Below are 18,054 nucleotides of genomic sequence, written 5' to 3'. Positions count from 1 at the left end.
AAAGAAAAAAAAAATAGCTGGGTGTGGGGGTGTGTGCCTGTAGTGCCAGCTACCCAGGAGGCTGAGGCAGGAGAATCGCTTGACCCCGGGAGGCGGAGGTTGCAGTGAGCTGAGATCATGCCATTGCACTCCAGCCTGACAGAGGAAGACTCTGTCTCTCTACAAAAAAAAACAAGAAAAAAAAAAGGAAGAAGAACGGGAATCAGATCAGACTACCTAAACCTAGAAGGGGAAGGGCTTGGACCACGATGTGATGTGGACTTGATCCATAAAGTTCTGTGATACAGAAATGACACCTTCTGCACAGTCAGGAGGGAACTAGGAAGGAAGCCAGGCATTGGGAAGCTCAAGTGGCTCTCCAGGACCAGAGGTGGATGTTGCATCTCTCTGGGCGCCGGTGCCGCATGGGAAGGCACATCATTGCATCAATCAGCCGCTCCTCTGAATCCCGGCCCCTTTCACATTTCCTGCCTTCTCTGCGTTCACTTCCTGTGTGTTCCCATGAGGGGCTGCTTGGTTTCGCATGGCTTGATTCCACTGTGCCAAGGGACACTGAAGGCGGGACTTTTGTCCACGCCTGGCCTGGAGCTTGGAAAAAGACAGCCCTGCTCCCTGAAGGCGAGGGTTTCTTCGGAGGCGTAGCACACTCCAGTGTGATTTTGCCTCCAGATCTCACCGCACGCTGCGTGAAGGCAGAGACGGTGCCATCCCTGGCTTTGGTCCTCCTGAGCCTGGCACCATGCCTGGCTGAAAGCAGGCACTCACCACCCATGAACTGGGGGAGCTGTTCAAAGGACAGTGAATCTGACTATCTGAAGGTGGCTTATCTACTCTCACCAGTTGTTTTCAGCTGAGGATCCCCGCAATAATACTTGTAGGATAAATTTGGAGATTCTCCTATTTCTCTTCCTTGCTCTCAGGTTCCTTTTTTTTTAATAGTAAAATTTCCTTACTTTAAAATGCAAAAGACCATTACAAATGAACTGTAATTCAACTGTGTTTGGAATATCTGATTATTTTTCACAACTGGCTGGATAACCAGCAGGCACTTTATACTGCCCATTTGCAGAAAGCTGATCATCATCATTTTATCAGATAGTGAAACTCAGTAGAGATGAAAATGGATAAGGCAGACACAAGCTTAGCTATGGACAAAGAGCTCCCAGGCTACTCTGCATGGACAAAGTTTCAAGCACGCATTGCACAGACAGGTATTAATGTTTGTAACAGGCAGCCCTGGGCCAGGTGTAGGGGAGCCAGAGGCTTCCAGAAAACACTTGCATGAAGTCTGAAGAGGACACTCCCATACTCCAAATTCTTGACTGAGATACGGGGAGGACTTGGAAAGAAAAGCACGAAAATGAATAAACCTTCTGGATGCTGTGACTGGCGAGGAGTGGCTTTGGTGTGGGCCTCGCCATGGCGCCCCTCCTGGCCCAGCCTGGCCTCTCCCAGAGGCTTGGCTTTCTGAACCTGGGGCAGCCAGCCAGTGCTCTCTTCTGTGGCTGACAGGGAGGCAGGGATGCCCTGAAGGCTTGCTCTCTAGCATCCTCAGAAAAAAAAAAAAAAAACAAAAAAAAACACCTAAGAAAAGGGAATTTCCCTGGAAAGGAAGCAGAATATTCCATGAGGATTTAAACTGGGGGACACCAGTCATAGGCAAGCCTAGTACTGGTTGTGAAAACAGGGGGAGGAGCTTGGGCCAGCACCACCCCTTATCTCAGGACATGGCCGTTTCCAACACCAGAGAAAGGAGGAGCCTCTCACAAACAAATGCGGCTTCAAATACATTTTCCGGCCGTTTCCTCTCTTCCAGTTCTTCTCCTTTTGCCTCATAACCAAATTTTCAGTTTCCAAGCCATTTTTCATTGCATTTGGGGATTTGGTCTCTCTTGACAAGCACCTATGGTTAATGGAGGCAACAGCACAGACCCAACGCCCCACAGAGAGATGACATAGATGGGCGTGGGGTGCTGGGAGGCTGCTTCCTGGGCTCAGCAAGTCCATCCCAGAAGGACACTGGCTCAGTGATCCAAAGCCAGAGAATCTCAAGGGCAGAGGAGCCGTCATCATCTACGAATGCTGGAGACCCTCCTGCAGCCACACACGACAACAGAGAGCTCAGAAAGGTTCGTTTCTTTAAAATGTAGTAAAATATAAGTAACATAAAATTTGCCAGTTAGCCATTTTAGGTGTACAGTTTAGTGGCATTGTGTACATTCACACGGTTGTCCAACCACCACCACCCTCCATTTCCAGTACTCTTTTCATGTTGCAAATGAACAATAACTTCCCATTCCCCTCCCAGGCTCAGCAACCACCATTCTGCTTTCTGTCTCTATGAGTTTGACTACTCCAGGTACCTCATATAAGTGGAGTCACACATCCTTTGTCCTTTGTTGACTGGCTTATTGCACTTAGAGCAATGCCCTTGATTTTCATCTCTGTTGGTACATCCATCAGAAGATCCTTCCTTCTTAAGGCTGAATAATATTCCACTGTACGTGTAAACCGCATTTTGCTGATCCATTGACTCACTGATAGGCACTTAGCTTGTTCCCACCTCTTGGCTATTGAGAATTAGGTTGCTGTGAATGTGGGCGTATAGATCTGTCCAAGTCTCTGTTTTCAATTCTTTTGGGCAGACACTCAGAAGTGGGACTGCAGGATCACATGGTAGTTCTATTTTTAATGTTTTGAGGAACCGCCATACTGTTTTCCAAAGAGTCTGCACCATTTTACATTCCCACTAGCAATGCACAAGGGTTCCTATTTCTTTCTCTGCTCCTTGCCAACACTTGTGACTTTCTTTTTTTTTTTTTTATAAAATCCATCCTAATGGTTATGAAGTGGTATCTCACTGTGGTTTTGATTTGCATTTCCCTAATGATGAGTGACAAAGAAACTCTTTTCAATCTGTATATCTTCTTTGGAGAAACATCAATTCAACTCCTTTCCTTTGCCCATTTCCTAATGGGGTTGGGGTTTGGTTTGGTTTGGTTTTGGTTGTGGAAAGTTGATTGTAAATAAGCTACTGCACCACTAAGTGCCACTCCACAGTGACCCCTGTTGTCTTCCAGGCTGCCACCCATTCTCCTGTGCCCAAAGACTTCCCTCCCCAGCTGGAACCCCTAGGTGGTTACTGTGTACTCACTCCTTGCAGACATCCTTCAGGTATCAATGGATCATTTCTCCAGTTTAATGAGATGAACAGCCTCTTTCCTGGTGGTCTAACTTCTTATCAAATGCTATATAATGGACATGTTCATTGCTTCATCACTCAGCTCAGGCATAAAAACTTCACACAACACCTGGTCTCTGAGTAATCACTAAATCAAAACATTATTCAATATGATGTTTCAACTTAAACTGAAGTTCTCTAAAAGTACGTGTGTGTGAGCCTGAGTGAAAAAGAAACAACGGTCTCAGTTGCCAAGTAATGCTTTTTTAAAAATTAGATGTATCTCCACTCAAGTAAAGAATGATCATAACTATGTTTCCTAGTTTATCGATTCCAGATTAACAGGGGAGATAGCATTAAACTCCTGCTCATCTGGGTTATAAGCTCTAATGGAGCAGAAATCGGCTTGTTTACAGCAGTAATCCCCAACATCTAGCACGGCCCCTGGCATGTGGTAGAAACTCAGTGCTTCAAAGTCAGTGCATGGTTACGAGCACAGATGGCGAGGCCAGACTGCCTAGGTTGAAATCATGGCTCTGCCACTTTCTGTGCGTATAATCTTGGACAAATTACTTAACTTCTCTGTGCCTCAGTTTCCTTATCTATAAAATGAAAATAATAAAAAAAAAAAACTACCCACCATAGATAGTTCTTGTGAGGATTAAATAAGACTGTGTAAAAAGTGCTATTAAGAGTGCCTGTCACAATTCAGTGTATAAACATTAGTGGTTATGAATGCTCAAAGAATGACTGATGAAATGAATGAATGTTGTATATGTTTACTTCTTCCATATAGTCAGTTTCCACTAATGTAAAAAGGAATGGGATTGTCTGATAAAATCTGCATTCACATGTATAAGAGCTGAGGCCATAGGCAGAAGTGTTTTAGAAGAGCTCTGTGCCTCCAATCAAGTGACTGAGGGTGTGTCTCAATATTCCCGGATGTCTTATAGTTATGGATCAGAAAAAACACTTCAAACACTTGTACAAACACCATAATGATCTCATATTTATATTAGTAATCTTGAGAGGTTTCAAAAATCAATTTTGTTTGCTTTGTGGTAACATCTGATGTTTTCTTAAGTGTGCTATTGATTTGATGACCTCTCGGGGAGTACATGAATAGGGGTGAGTATATGTTCTATTTAAATAGGAAACAATAAAAATTCAAATCAATTAAAAATCTATTGAAGAACTGCATAACCACAATTGTTTCAGGGCAAGAAAGTTAAATTCTGGCAGTGGCTCTCCTTAGCAGCCATTGTAAGGCTTGCTGAATTAGAATACAACCTTTTAGTAACACTGAAGTTCTTAAATGCCACCGTAAGTATGATACTATCTGGTATATTTTCCAAAGACACAGAATAACAAACTGTCAGGTCTTAACCTGATATTTTTTTCTAAAAATTAATTTCAATGGCAGAAACACAGTCTGATGCCCTGATCAAAGCTCTGGATGGACAGTGCCTCATTGCCTTTGGGAGAGACAATTATGTACTCCAAACATTACCTGGTACCTACTTCTACCTTTTTGGGCCAGTGAGGAAAATTGCTAAGTAAAATATATTAATGAAGGGAAATTTCTGCAAAGCTGTACTGCAAAAGAAAAAAAAAATCATGGCAAGTCTAATAGATAGTGAATCAGAATTCATGAACACCTTTCAATATAAAAATGTGTACTTTGTTAATTTTTTTGGGGGGGGGGGGCGGGCAGAGTCTTGCTCTGTGACCCAGGCTGGAGTGTAGTGGCACAGTCTCAGCTCCCTGCAACTTCCGCCTCCCAGGTTCAAGTGATTCTCCTGCTTCAGCCTCGCGACTAGCTGGGACTACAGGCATGCACACCACACCCAGTTAATTTTTGTATTTTTAGTAGAGAAGGGGTTTCGCCATATTTGTCAGGCTGGTCTTAAACTCCTGAGCTCAGGTGATCTACCCGCCTCGGCCTCCCAAAGTACTGGGACTACAGGCATGAGCTACCGTGCCCAGTCCATTGTTAATTTTTATTTTGGGAAAAACTTACAATGTGCCTGAGATAATCATTAATCAGTTAACATTAACTTTTCATTCTTTTGTTTAGATATTTAATAATTCAGGGGTTTAAAAACTAAATTTTCAACAAAAAAAAAGGCAGATTAAGAGAAGCAACAAAAAGACAAGACACATATGAAAATGGCAGATATGAATCCAACCATATCATTAATTATATTAAATGTGAATGGACCAAACACTTCAGACGAAGGCAGAAATTATCAGACTAAGTAAAATAGAAAGACCCATCTGCTATTTACTATATGATAAGAGAAGTAGACCAGGCACAGTGGCTCATGCCTGTACTTTCAGCACAATGGGAGGTCATGACGGGTGAATCACCTGAGGTCAGGAGTTTGAAAACAGCCCGGCCAACATGGCAAAACCCTATCTACACTGAAAATACAAAAATTAGCCGGGTGTGGTGGCATGTGCCTATAGTCTGAGCTACTTAGGACTACACTCTAGGCTGGGAAACAACAAGACTCTGTCTCAAAACAAAACAAAACAAAAAAGAAGACAAGTAATATGTGAAAAGAATGGCTGGGAAATTTTTGGAAATGACAAATAACACAAACAATACCAATACAGTTTTAAACAGCCCAATGAATACTGAACAGGATTCACCCTTAGACGTATCATAGCGAAAGTGTACAAAAGCAGAAACAACAGCAATTACAAGAAGCCAGAGAGAAAAGACAGATGACACTGAAATGAACTACAAGTAAACAGATAGTTGACTTCTCAACAATTACAAAAGGAGCAAGACAGATCACTCGTGCTCCTTTTGTAGTTATGAGAAGTCAACGATTTGTGAGAAAATGTTTGAGCCTAGAATCACATATCCAATTTGAAAAACTTCTTCAGAGAGTAAAGCCAAGTACATTTTTAGACACTGTCTAAGAAAGTCTGCCAGCAATAGACCCTCACTAAAATTTCTTGGGTAATCACTAAAGAAGAACAACCAAAAGAGAATGTTTCCTTTTCATATTAGTTGAGAAAAATATATCATAAAAATATAATCAATCTAACAGTAAGCAGAAAAGGAGAGGATAAGACATGGAACAAAAGGCAAGTCAAATAGAAAGCATAAACGACATGGTAGACACAAATATATCAGTATTTATAATAAATGGAAATAAACTAAATATTCCAGATAAGACTATAAGCCTCGGTTTTAAAAAATTATCTATACGTAGTAAGGACAAAAGTACATCCAAACCATATTTAAAAAGTTCAAAAAGAGGTCAGGTGCAGTGGCTCACACCTGTAATCCCAGTACTTTGGGAGGCGGAGGTGGGCAGATTATTTGAGGTCAGGAGTTCAAGACCAGCCTGGCCAACATGGTGAAACCCCGTCTCTACAAAAAATACAAAAATTAGCCGGGCATGGTGGTGCATGCCTGTAATCCCAATATCCAGGAGGCTGAGGCAGGAGAATCACTTGAACCCAGGAGGCAGAGGTTGCAGTGAGCCGGGATTGCACCTCTGCACTCCAGCCTGGGTGACAGAGCGAGACTCCAACACCACCAACAAAAAAAAAGTTCAAAAAGAATGGGAAACAATAGTCCAAGTCTATATACGTGTACAGTATACATGTGTATACAAACACACACGTGCACACACATATTTATACAGATGTATAGGCACACATATATGTGTGTATATATACACATATATATGTATGTGGCTATATGTATATCATACAAAATAGACTTTGAAGCAAAATGCCTTGTGTCTTATGACATAATGATAAAAAGTTGAACGTACCAGAACACACAGCAACTCTAAATTTATATGCACCTAATAGCACAGCTTTAAAAATAGAAAGGAAAAGCTACTATAGAGATGTGGTAAAAAAATGCCTCCTCTCAACAAATGACAGATTAGACGAACAAATCTATAAAAATGAAGCAGCTCTGAGTAGCATAATTAATACTTAACCTAATAAAATAGATCAAAATATCCTCAACAAATGCCGAAAACATTCTTCTTAGGCACACATGGAATATTTACAAGAATTAACCACTGGGTCACAAAATAAGTTCAACCAATTTCAAATGTATATATAATCTTTAAACATAATTTAATGAAGTTAAAGGCTCATAACAAAAGATAAATGGAAAAAACTCATATTTGACAATTGTAAAACACAGTTCTAAAACAACTAACTAATGGGTCAAAAAGAAAAGAATAACAGAAATTTAAAAATATTTAGAATTACACAATAATAAAAATTTCAGATATTGAAACTTGTGGTTTATAGCTACAGCAGTATTTAGAGGAAAATTTTTAGTTTAAATGCTTATATCAGAAAATAAGGCAAAAAAAATTAATGGACACCCAACTAAGAGATTAAGGAAAAAAAAAAAAAACAACCAAGATGCAACAAAACAGAACTTGAAGAAAACAGAAGTTAGAAATTAATAAAAATGAGAACAGAAATTCATGAAAGGAAAGTAAACCTCAAGTGCGATGACAAAAAAGTTCCTGGTTCTTTGAAAGGATCAATGTAACAGACAAGTATCTGGCAAGACTGTTCAAGAAAAGAAATAAAGTGTATCAAACAATATTAGGAGTGAAAAAAACTTAACCAACAGATGCTATATGAAAAATAAACATGATGAATTATCTCATGCCAATAAAATTTAAAATTTAGATGAAATGGACAAATCTTTACATATAATATATATTACAGCTTGCACATTATACATAGCTTAATAAAATAAGAAACAGAAGACCTGAATAGACTACAATAATTTTTAAAAAGCATCAGAAATCTTCCCATAGAAAAAAAAAGCCAGCCCCACATAGTTTTACAGATGCATTCTACCAAAACTTAATATGCTCGGAACAAATAATTCCAAAACAGGCAAAACGAAAAAGTGCTACTCCAACTTACTTTATGAGGCTGACCTAACCTTGATGCCAAAACCTGGCAAGGATATAAGGAGAAAGGAAAAGAACAGGCCTATTTTGCAAATGAACACAAACACAAAATTCTCTAAAAAATAAGTAAAGTGAATCCATAAAAAAGCTAATTTACCATGATCAAGTTGGGCTTATTCCAAGTATACAAGGTTAGTTTAACATTAAAAAATATAAATTAATAGAACATTCACAGATGAAAGGAATAAAGTCATATAATCATCTCAATAGATACAGAAAAGGCATTTGATAAAATTTGCTATCAATTCATGATTAAAAAAAACAACTCTTAACAAACCAGGAAAAAGGAAACTTCTTTCATCTCTTAAATAGTGTCTACAAACAAACCTGTAACAAATGCAATTCTTTTTTTCTGAGGTAGGGCTCGCTCTTTTGCCTAGGCTGGAGTGTTGTGGTGCAGCCTTGACTTCCTGGGCTCAAGCGATCCTCCCACTTCAGCCTTCTGAGTAGCTGGGACCTCAGGTGCATGCCACCATGTCTGGCTATTTTTTTTTTTTTTTTTTTTCATAGAGATAGGATCTCACAGTGTTGCCCAGGCTAGTCTTGAACTCTGGAGCTCAAGTGATCCTCCTGCCTTGGCCTCTCAAAGTGCTGGGATTACAGGCGTGGATCACTGTGCCCAGCCAAACGTAATTCTTAATGGTGAAACAGTGAAAGAATTTTCTCATTCAACTACTAGGTCATAACTAGTAGAGTAAGGCAAGTTAAAAAAAATTAAAGCATTAGAGAAAAAAAACAATTTTAATCACCTCAGAACAAAAGTCATTATCTATGCAGAAATTCCAAGCTGATTTATATATAAACCATTAGACTTACTAAGAAGAATGGGTCAAGAAGAATGTGTAAAAACCAGTTGGCTCTCTACACCCCCACAATAAGTACATAGTGAATTTGATTACAAAAATATTCTGTATACATATAGTACATACAAAAGCATGAAAATTTTTTTCAGGTAACTAGAAATAAGTCTAGTAAAAAATGGGCAAAATCTTTATTAAAAAATATAAAACATCCAAAAATATTTGTAAAGGCCTAAATAATTAGGGAGCTATAATGGCTATGGATTAGAAAACCTACTGTCATAAATATACAATTCTCCCCAAACTGAGCTATTAAATTAAATTAATTCCAATGTCTCCAGAAGTTTTGTTGTTGTTGTTGTTGTTGTTGTTGTTGTTTTTTGAGACGGAGTTTCGCTCTTGTTGCCCAGGCTGGAGTACAATGGCGTGATCTCAGCTCACCGCAACCTCCACCTCCCAGGTGCAAGTGATTCTCCTGCCTCAGCCCCCCCAAGTAGCTGAGATTACAGGCATGCACCACCACTCCCAGCTAATTTTGTATTTTTAGTAGAGACAGGGTTTCTCCATGTTGGTCAGGCTGGTCTTGAACTCCTGACCTCGGGTGATCCACCCACCTCAACCTCCCAAAGTGCTGGGATTACAGGTGTGAGCCACCACGCCCAGCAGTCTTCAGATGTTTTCTGTGGAACCTGATGAGCTGATTTGAAAATTTATATGAAAGTTCAAATGTCCAAGACAAGCCATGGCAAACTAAAGAGCAGGATACAGAGAAGGACCCACCTCATGTATAATGAAGCTATGACAATGCCAAGACAGTGGCAATCACATGGGACAGGCACAATGGCCAAGGGAATGAAATGGGAGGCTTAGAAACACCTGCAGACATTTGGTTTATGACAAAGGTGGCACTGTGGAGCAACAGGGCAAAGAATCTTTTGAATGTGTGGTGCTGGGACAATTGGATATCCCGGGGGGAAAATTACATTCGTTCTCCCGTACCATAAGACAGTCCGTTCTAGGTGGGCCCTTAGATTCCAGTGTGAAAGATAGCACAAATGAGCTTTTAGAAGATGATGTAGGAGACTATCTTCATGATCTTGCAGAAAGGAAAGGTTTCTTAAACTAGACATAGAAATTGTTGTCCATAAAGAAAACAACTTCTACTTTCCATTACTTTAAATGAAGAACTTCTGTTTACCAAAAGATATCACAAAGAGAAAGCAAAACAAAATCACAGTTTGGCAGAAGATTTCTGCAGCACATATAATCAAGAAAAAGACTAGTAACCATAATAGATAAAGAAGTCTTACATATTTTTAAGCAAAAGACTATCCAATAAAAAAGAAGGAATTTCACATACATTTCACAAAAGAGAAAAGCTGAATGACCAATAAACAAATAAAAAGATGTCCAAATTCATTAGTGATGGGGGACACACAGCTTAAACTCACAAGGTGACATAATTAACCAGCAGCCATTCTGCCAAAAATAAGAAGTCTGGCAGAACTAAGCAGTGGTTTATGGAACCACAGGGCTTTGGGGCGCTGGTGATGGGACCCCTTTGAAAAACAGTTTGGAATTATTTGGTAAAGCTGAAGATACACGCATCCTACGACCTAACTATTTCACTCATAGAGAAATCCTTGAACGTGTGCACCAGGAGTCCTGTAAAGAATATTTACGAGCATTGTTCATAATAGGCAAAACCTGAAAACAATCCACACATCTATTCACAGTAGACTAAATAAGTAAATCTTAGTGCATTTACACAAGAAATACTATTCATTCATGCAAACCAACAAATCACTGCTGTATGCAGCAAGGAGGACCCTCGGGAATGGGAGGTTAAGCAATGAGCAACACAAGCAGCACAAGGACATATTCAGTATTTTCTACAAAAAGTTTAAAACAGGCAAAACACAATTTTTATTATTTAGGAGTACAGGCCAGGTGCAGTGGCTCATGCCTGTGATCCCAGCACTTTGGGAGGCCAAGGCGAGTGGATGGCTTGAACTCAGGAGTTTGAGCCCAGCCTGGCCAACATGGTGAAACTCCATCTCTACAAAAAATACAAAACTTAGCTGGGCATGGTGGCACATGCCTGTGCTCCCAGATCTTACTAGTGAGGTGGAAGGATCCATTGAGCCTGGGAGGTTGAGAATGCAGTGAGCTGTGATTGTACCATTGCACTCCAGCCTGGGTGACAGAGCGAGGCCCTGTCTCCAAAAAAAGCATAACATACATGGCATAGAAACATGAGAGGATGATTAACACAGAATTTAGAATGGTGATTAACTTGTCAGGCGGGAGGCAAGAGGGGAGGATACAGAGAAAAGTCATAGGCAATGTTACATGGAAAATCCATATACATAGGAAATACATATACATGTTTAACATATGTATAAGTATGTATGTATAAGTAAATCTACACAGGAAATTCACAGGTGATATTAATGTTCTTTTTCCTAAACTAAGAATAAGCAAGCATATGTTCATTGTATTATTTTAGATATATTTTTAAAATATTCTTTTGATTTTAATATTTAATAATAATTTTAAAGGATTTGAAAGTACCATATTTGAAAACACTTTAGTAGTACTGGTAGCAATAGTCATAGTAATATTTCTACCAATTATTAGGTAATTACCAGGCACAACACCTCAAATGCACTAGCTAAATCAATTCTCACCACAGCCCTCTGAGATGGATATTTTATTACTCACATTTTGTAAATTTTGTAAATGAGGAAATGAGACTCAGGGAGATTTGGTGACTTGCTCAAGGTCACACGACTTGAAAGTGAAGAACTGGGAGTCCTGAGTCAGATTTGTCCCATTTTAAGACTGCGCTCTCAGCCACTACCAAAGAGTCTTCCTCATTCCTTTCCTTCCATACTGGACTAACCTATATCACTTCCAAAAATGCCTGCTTCTCCAGAGTAGTGAGCTTATTTTGGGGGTTCCCTAAAGAAAGAATTCCTGGTTCTCACGATCCCTACAGTTAGGAATATCTTGTGAATTGTTGATTCTACTGTTGTCTCAGCCTGCTCAGAGTGACAAAGTGGCTGAGACGGTACCTCTCAGCTTAGAACTTTTTGGACCTTGTTAAGCTTATTCAAAGTACTTAAACAGCACGATTGATCATTTCATGGTGACAGGGAGGTAACACTGGAGGGACCAGCTGCTCCTCCAAGGGCTTCAGCTGTCTCCTCTGGTAACTGCCCAACAGGTGGACAGAGCTGACCCTCATGGAGAAAAGGCTTCACCTCCATCTCAAGGCCTGACTACCCATCAACTGTGTCCTCCACTCCCAGGCTTCAGGGAATCTATAGTTCTGCTGGAGACAAGCTTGTCACAAACAAACAGATAACACCACATGGTAGTTGCAACAAGTGCCCACTTAATCTTGTTTAGGTTGATGCTGAAATGTTTTAGCTAGGTTGGGAAGAAACCATGGGATCCACTGATTATATTTAGCCCCGATTTTTAATAAAGTATTCTTGGGAAGAAGTTTCCCATCACAAAGAAATACAAATATTTAAAAAGCAAACAAGTCACGGACGGGCTCTCAGACCTGCTGCCATATGCTTTGCTTTTTTGAGCTTATGGCTTAACATTAAAATAACAGCCTTGCATTCCTCAAATATCTCTACTGCTGTTCCTTACTTCTACTACTTGAAAAGGCTGTCAGCTGCTGTCACTTGGAGGCATTGCCATATTAGCCACCACTGTTTACTGCTTACCATGTGATATGGCTATTAGTTTAATAAGCCTCCCCTTGGATGACACCCTAGGCTATGGAAGAAGGAACCAAGAGCGTGTTTGTGTGTGTTGGAGAGTGAGACAGGGAATGATGCTTAATAAATATTGATGAGAGACACTGAATTCAATTGCATCAGGTTGTACTTTACCAATGGTTAAAGGATCGAATATTTCTTAAAGTGCTTTCACCATTTTAAGGTTCCATGGGATAAACAGCTTGGGGTAGAATCCAGAAATATAGCTGGTGTGCAAAAGAGCAAGTTTGAGATCTGCAAGAAGTAAAACGCCGCAGCAAAGCTCTTTAGTTCACTCTGCATAAATAGCTGAGCCTACAAAAGAAATCTCTAGTCAGAGGTTTCCTGGATTATAACAAGAATTTTCTCCTCGATGGGGAGAAGTGCCCTTTTCACTTGAAGACAAAGAAGTGTTTGTAATGGAAATGTGTGAACCAATTTTCCAAGGAGAGCTGCTGAAAAGCACTGATTAAAAACGCGGTGAGGTGATGAGGCAGAGAAATAAAGCCAGAGCTGACCCACTTAGAGTTTGTGGCTTGCACTTACTTCTGAAAGTGAAGAAGCAACCCCGGGCCACCTTCTACATTCTTTCCCTTCTCTCCAACCCCAAGCAGGCCCTGCCCCATTACTGGCCCTGCAACTCTGTAGACAATCAGAACCTTCCAGCGTGCAGGAATGTTTACTATTTCTGGCCATTGTGTACTGGTTACTAAGCCACCGCCACTGAGGATGAAATTGTAACCCAGCAGCCCAAAAGACAAAGGCCTTCTCAACAGAGCCTAACCAACAGGCAATGGATTCAGTGATTCAGGGGAAGGATGTGAAGATAGGTAGACAATTCTAGCATATGACAGTTTATAGCGACAATTCTGAGGTGATGGGCGATATTGATTGTTTAAGAACTTCCATTTCCTAGAGAATAAAATGAAGGCACAAAGAGGGAACGTAACTTGATTAAAGTCGCCTAAAATAGGAGAATCGCCAAGAGCTAGTGGAAGCCCTCAGTTATTCAGGACAAGCAAGCTATAAAGCCCTGTTTCCCAAATTTCACACACTGGAGTTTGTTTAACATCACTTTTGCCATATCCAAGTATATCTGTATTAGTATTTACTTAATATTCTTCTTTAAATTGACTTGAAAAATTCTTAATAGCCCCCTGAGCAATAATTTTCATCAAATCATTACATTCCAATGTACATTTAAGAATGTATAACTACTAAAATAAAAATTTTCACCCCCAGTCCATCTAAAATTGTCTCAGGTGCTCCAATGGTACACATTGGGAAAGAGTGGATAAAGTATTTTAAATAAATAAGGATGACCTAATACTATGTTAGGATGACTTAACAGCCTAAGTTTGTTTTTGTTTTTGTTTTCGTTTTTGAGACAGAGTCTTGCTCTGTTGCCCACACTAGAGTGTAGGGCAGTGGCGTGATCTCGGCTCACTGCAACCTCCGCCTCCCAAGCTCAAGCAATTCTCCTGCCTCAGCCTTCCAAGTAGCTGGAATTACAGGCACATGGCACCATGCCTGGTAAATTTTTGTATTTTCAGTAGAGACAGGGCTTTACCGTATTTCCTAGGCTGGTCTTGAACTCCTGACCTCAGGTGATCCACCCGCCTCTCCCTCCCAAAGTGCTGGGATTACAGGCATGAGCTACCATGCCTGGCCCTAACTTTGTTTTTAATATCAGGAAAAAAATAACAGTAAAAGGGATTTTATATTGTTGACTGCCAGGGTGTCTGTGAGGGGCTTAGAATGATTGGAAATAAGGCGGAGGAAGAAGTAAATTTAATAACTTTTAAGTAAGGGAAAATGGAAGCCCAGGATTACTTACATGAAATTTTCTGGGTATTCGCTCAGGGCCATGTCGATGATGTTCAGAGCATCATGGTAATGCTTCTGTGCTGACAGCAAGAGGGCAAGGAGGTGCAGGGAGTTGGCATCGTCACCTTGAAGCTGAAGAGCTTGGCGGACATACCCCAGAGCCTCTGGAATCTGGTTTAAAACAAAACCAAAAAAGATTTTTTAAAACACACACACACATGAAAGAAGTCATCATTTCAACAACTGAATCTCTTTAAATATCGAGTTATTTCACCTTGCGCCTCATTCACATTTTAAGCCAAGTCTTTACGGCAGCCTCAGGATGTGAACCACAAACATGAAAGCAGAAGCCATCTTCAAGAGACATTCTGAATGGCAGAGCGATTCAAGAGACCCTGTTTCTCGGCAGAGCTTCCAATACTGCACCTACTCTTTCACTTCTCCCTAAGTAAACACTTTCTCGTTCTTTCCACAAAATGGATCTACTTTCGATTATGCCCCAGAAGATTTCACTCTAAGTGGAGACACATACAAATTGTCAGAGGTTTTTAGTGGAATTAAACTGCCTTAGCTGAACTGTTCTCATTTTTCAAGTATTACTGAAATTAAAGTGCTTAATATGTTATTAAACCTTTAACAGAGATTTCCACGTGATCAGAGGCCTGTGATTCTTTCAGGTTCCTTTGTCCTGGACTTCCGGCAGACATCAAGGAAACAGGCCAAAAAAGCAAACAACAAACAAAAGCCCTGCACCTTTCCAAACTGCAACCCAAAATAAGCTGATCCGAGAAACAAACAGCAATGCAAAGTAGACGTGTCCAAATTCATGTAGGACCAGACACAACCTGAACCTTTAAATGCAACAGCTTTTCAAGACTTCCGCAAAATCATCCAAACACAAGGGTTGACAAAACGCACACAAAATGGATATTTGAACACCGTGGATTCCACACAGGTTTGGCAGTAACTAGGGAGAATTAGAACCTGAAGCTAGATTTCGAAATAGAGCTCTGTACTGAAGCATTCTTACACAGCCATCCCACAGACTCCTTCCTCTCTTGCTCCAACTCCAGTCCTCTGTGGGGCCTCTTCTCAGCTCTCCAGCTTTTTCCCAAACCCTCAGTAACCTCACTCCTTAGTAGAAAGCTATGACTTCTCTTTTCCTCAATGAACTTCTTTTCTTGATGGATTTAGTTTATAACTGTTGGCAATGGAGGCTTTCTGCTTTGGAACCATAGAATCCTGGTTCTCGTAGTTGGAAGGGAGACCGTCCACCCCAATCCTTCAGTTACCAGGAGGAAGCTGAAGTCCAGGGAGATGAAATGGCTTGAGCAAGGTCACCTAACTATTGAGTGCCTGACAAGAGAGTGATTCCTGTCCGTCCTCTCCTCCTGGTCAAATCTCCTCCCCTGGGAAAGCAGAGGAACACTCCCTCGGGACTCTGCTGTTCTGACACTACATGCCCACAAAGGCTGCTGCCACACCCATAAGGCTGCAGCTACTTATCCTTCCCCAGGTGACAACCTACTATGTGAACAGCACTCAACCTGGTATTGGTGGCTGGGTTGAAAGCCACAGCATAGCACGATGCTGATTTGCAGGGATGACCAGAGAAACCAGGGACAAACTGATACAGGGATCAGAAAGATGTCTTTAAGGGAGAACTGCCTGGAAGGAATTCAAAGCTGGTTCCTTCATTTACTGAGTATTACTGAGTCACATGTCAGGTGGTAGTCCAAGTACCAGGGTAAAGCAATGACATTGGTGGCCGTGGGCTCCGGGAACCTACAGTCCAGTGAGAAAGACAGAAACTGAACAAGAGAGCGGGGAAAAAGAAGGAAGTGTAGGCTGCTACAGGAAGAAGGCTTCATGGAGGAGGTGAAAGAAGCTGTCGGTGTAGGGGAGAGATCAGATGGCCAATCAATAGCCACGCCTGCTGCAGAAGTCCAGCTGTGAGCCACAGTCAGGTGACGGGACCTTTACAGGGGAGGCATCTTGGTTTCCTCAGTCCCTAGGTTGCCAATGGATGTCACTTCTCAATGCCACTCCCAAGCAACCAGGAAGACAGATGCATACCTCAGCCCAGGCCTGCCAGGGGAATGGCATGTCTGGAGAGCTGACCTTTGAATCACCCTCCCAGTCAGCACTCAGGAATGTGCTGGGGTTACCACCAGTGTCTTGCACCTGGTGGGTGGTCAGGCATGTGGCCAACGTCCCCAGAACAGCTGGGAGTGGACAGGAGGGTTTCAGGAATGGCAGAGGCAGCATCTAAAAGCTGCCTTTGGGAAGATGAAGGCCAGCAAAACTTGTCAAGAAAGTCTCCTTTCTTGAGTAGCCACCGTGTGTAACTGTTCATGTCCTCCATGTATTATAAAGGACCTGGTATCTGGCATCTTCCTGTCAGTCGCTGATACTCCTATGACAAACGGACTCCAACCAGTGGCTAAATCCCCACCATGCAACTCAGCACTGGGTTCTGCTACCTGGTTACTGTTAGCAAGGGACAAAGGCTCTTTGATGACTCCTGAGTTCAGGATATATGCCATGTGCTGCTCCCCAGGTTACCATCTGACCCTAGCTTGGGCCCCCCAGCTGTGTGGATTTAATGTCCAAAAGCAGAGCCTGGAACTCCTGTGTCTTCACAGCGGGTGCTCAAACCAACCAAAACACGAGGCTCTTTGCTGAAACCTCTGAGAAGGGTCCCTGACTCCAGTCACCCTCAAGGGAATAAGGGAAGATCACCTAGCACTTCAAACTGAAGAGCTGAATGAGTTGTATCAAGATACAGAGTGCACCATGTTTAGGAAACATTAGAGAAACTGACCTGTCTGGAGATGGCAAGCTGCAGAGCCAGGTAGAAAGCTGCTTGGTGGTCTGTGGGTGACAGGCTGTGGGCCCTGAAAAAGTATTTATGGCTATTAGTACATGGGAGAGGACGCCATTTTTACTTTCCCTATCAAACAAGTCGTCTTCACATTTGCATTCTTATACTAGGGCCACATATTTATTTAACTATGTAATGTTTCCTTTAAACTCTTCTCCTTTGACCACCGATACATGGAAAACAGTTCTCTTACCACTGTCTAAAGGGACAGAACAGGAGCATGTTTCTGTGTTTGTCTAGCATCTAAAACGGCAGCCGAACCTTGCCGGCTTTGCAGAGGGCCTGGAGGTGAAGAGGCCACAGGCCCTGAGGTTGAATTTCCCCAACAGGTGGGCCCCTGTGTCACGCTGGGACACGGTGAAGCCATGTGTGCACTTGGCAAGGCGATGGCTGCTTTGGGTAAGTTTGGCTTGGGCTTCCTTCACGCTACTTTACCCAAATTTCTAGATTTCAGAGAAACCATATGAAAATCAAAGACCCAGCTTTGCTTATAAAATGAGGTTTTTGGTTTTTGATGAAAAAAAGGAAGAGAAAGACACTCATTCAGTCTTTTGAAGCTTCTAGGAAATTCCATGCCGTTTACTGATTTCGTCCAGATAACTGTGACGTG

At 41.4% G+C, this 18,054-nt stretch overlaps 1 protein-coding gene across 9 annotated transcripts in view; it reads right to left on the bottom strand.

Moving 5' to 3' along the window:
* Positions 1–18,054, bottom strand: part of TTC7B (tetratricopeptide repeat domain 7B) — a 260,937-nt gene that overhangs the window by 84,998 nt on the left and 157,885 nt on the right. For all 9 annotated transcript variants that reach the window (XM_032287652.1, XM_032287654.1, XM_032287646.1 and 6 more), the window contains 2 exons: positions 17,385–17,457; positions 14,571–14,731 (listed from right to left, as the gene is read on the bottom strand). In XM_032287652.1, coding sequence (XP_032143543.1) covers positions 14,571–14,731; positions 17,385–17,457 — 234 coding nt within the window. The remainder of the gene's footprint in view (positions 1–14,570; positions 14,732–17,384; positions 17,458–18,054) is intronic.

This window comes from Sapajus apella, unplaced genomic scaffold (assembly GCF_009761245.1).
Source record: "Sapajus apella isolate SASKATOON/1434 unplaced genomic scaffold, GSC_monkey_1.0 scaffold20, whole genome shotgun sequence".
Lineage (NCBI taxonomy): Eukaryota > Metazoa > Chordata > Mammalia > Primates > Cebidae > Sapajus > Sapajus apella.
This window is presented reverse-complemented; position numbering and strand designations above follow the sequence as displayed.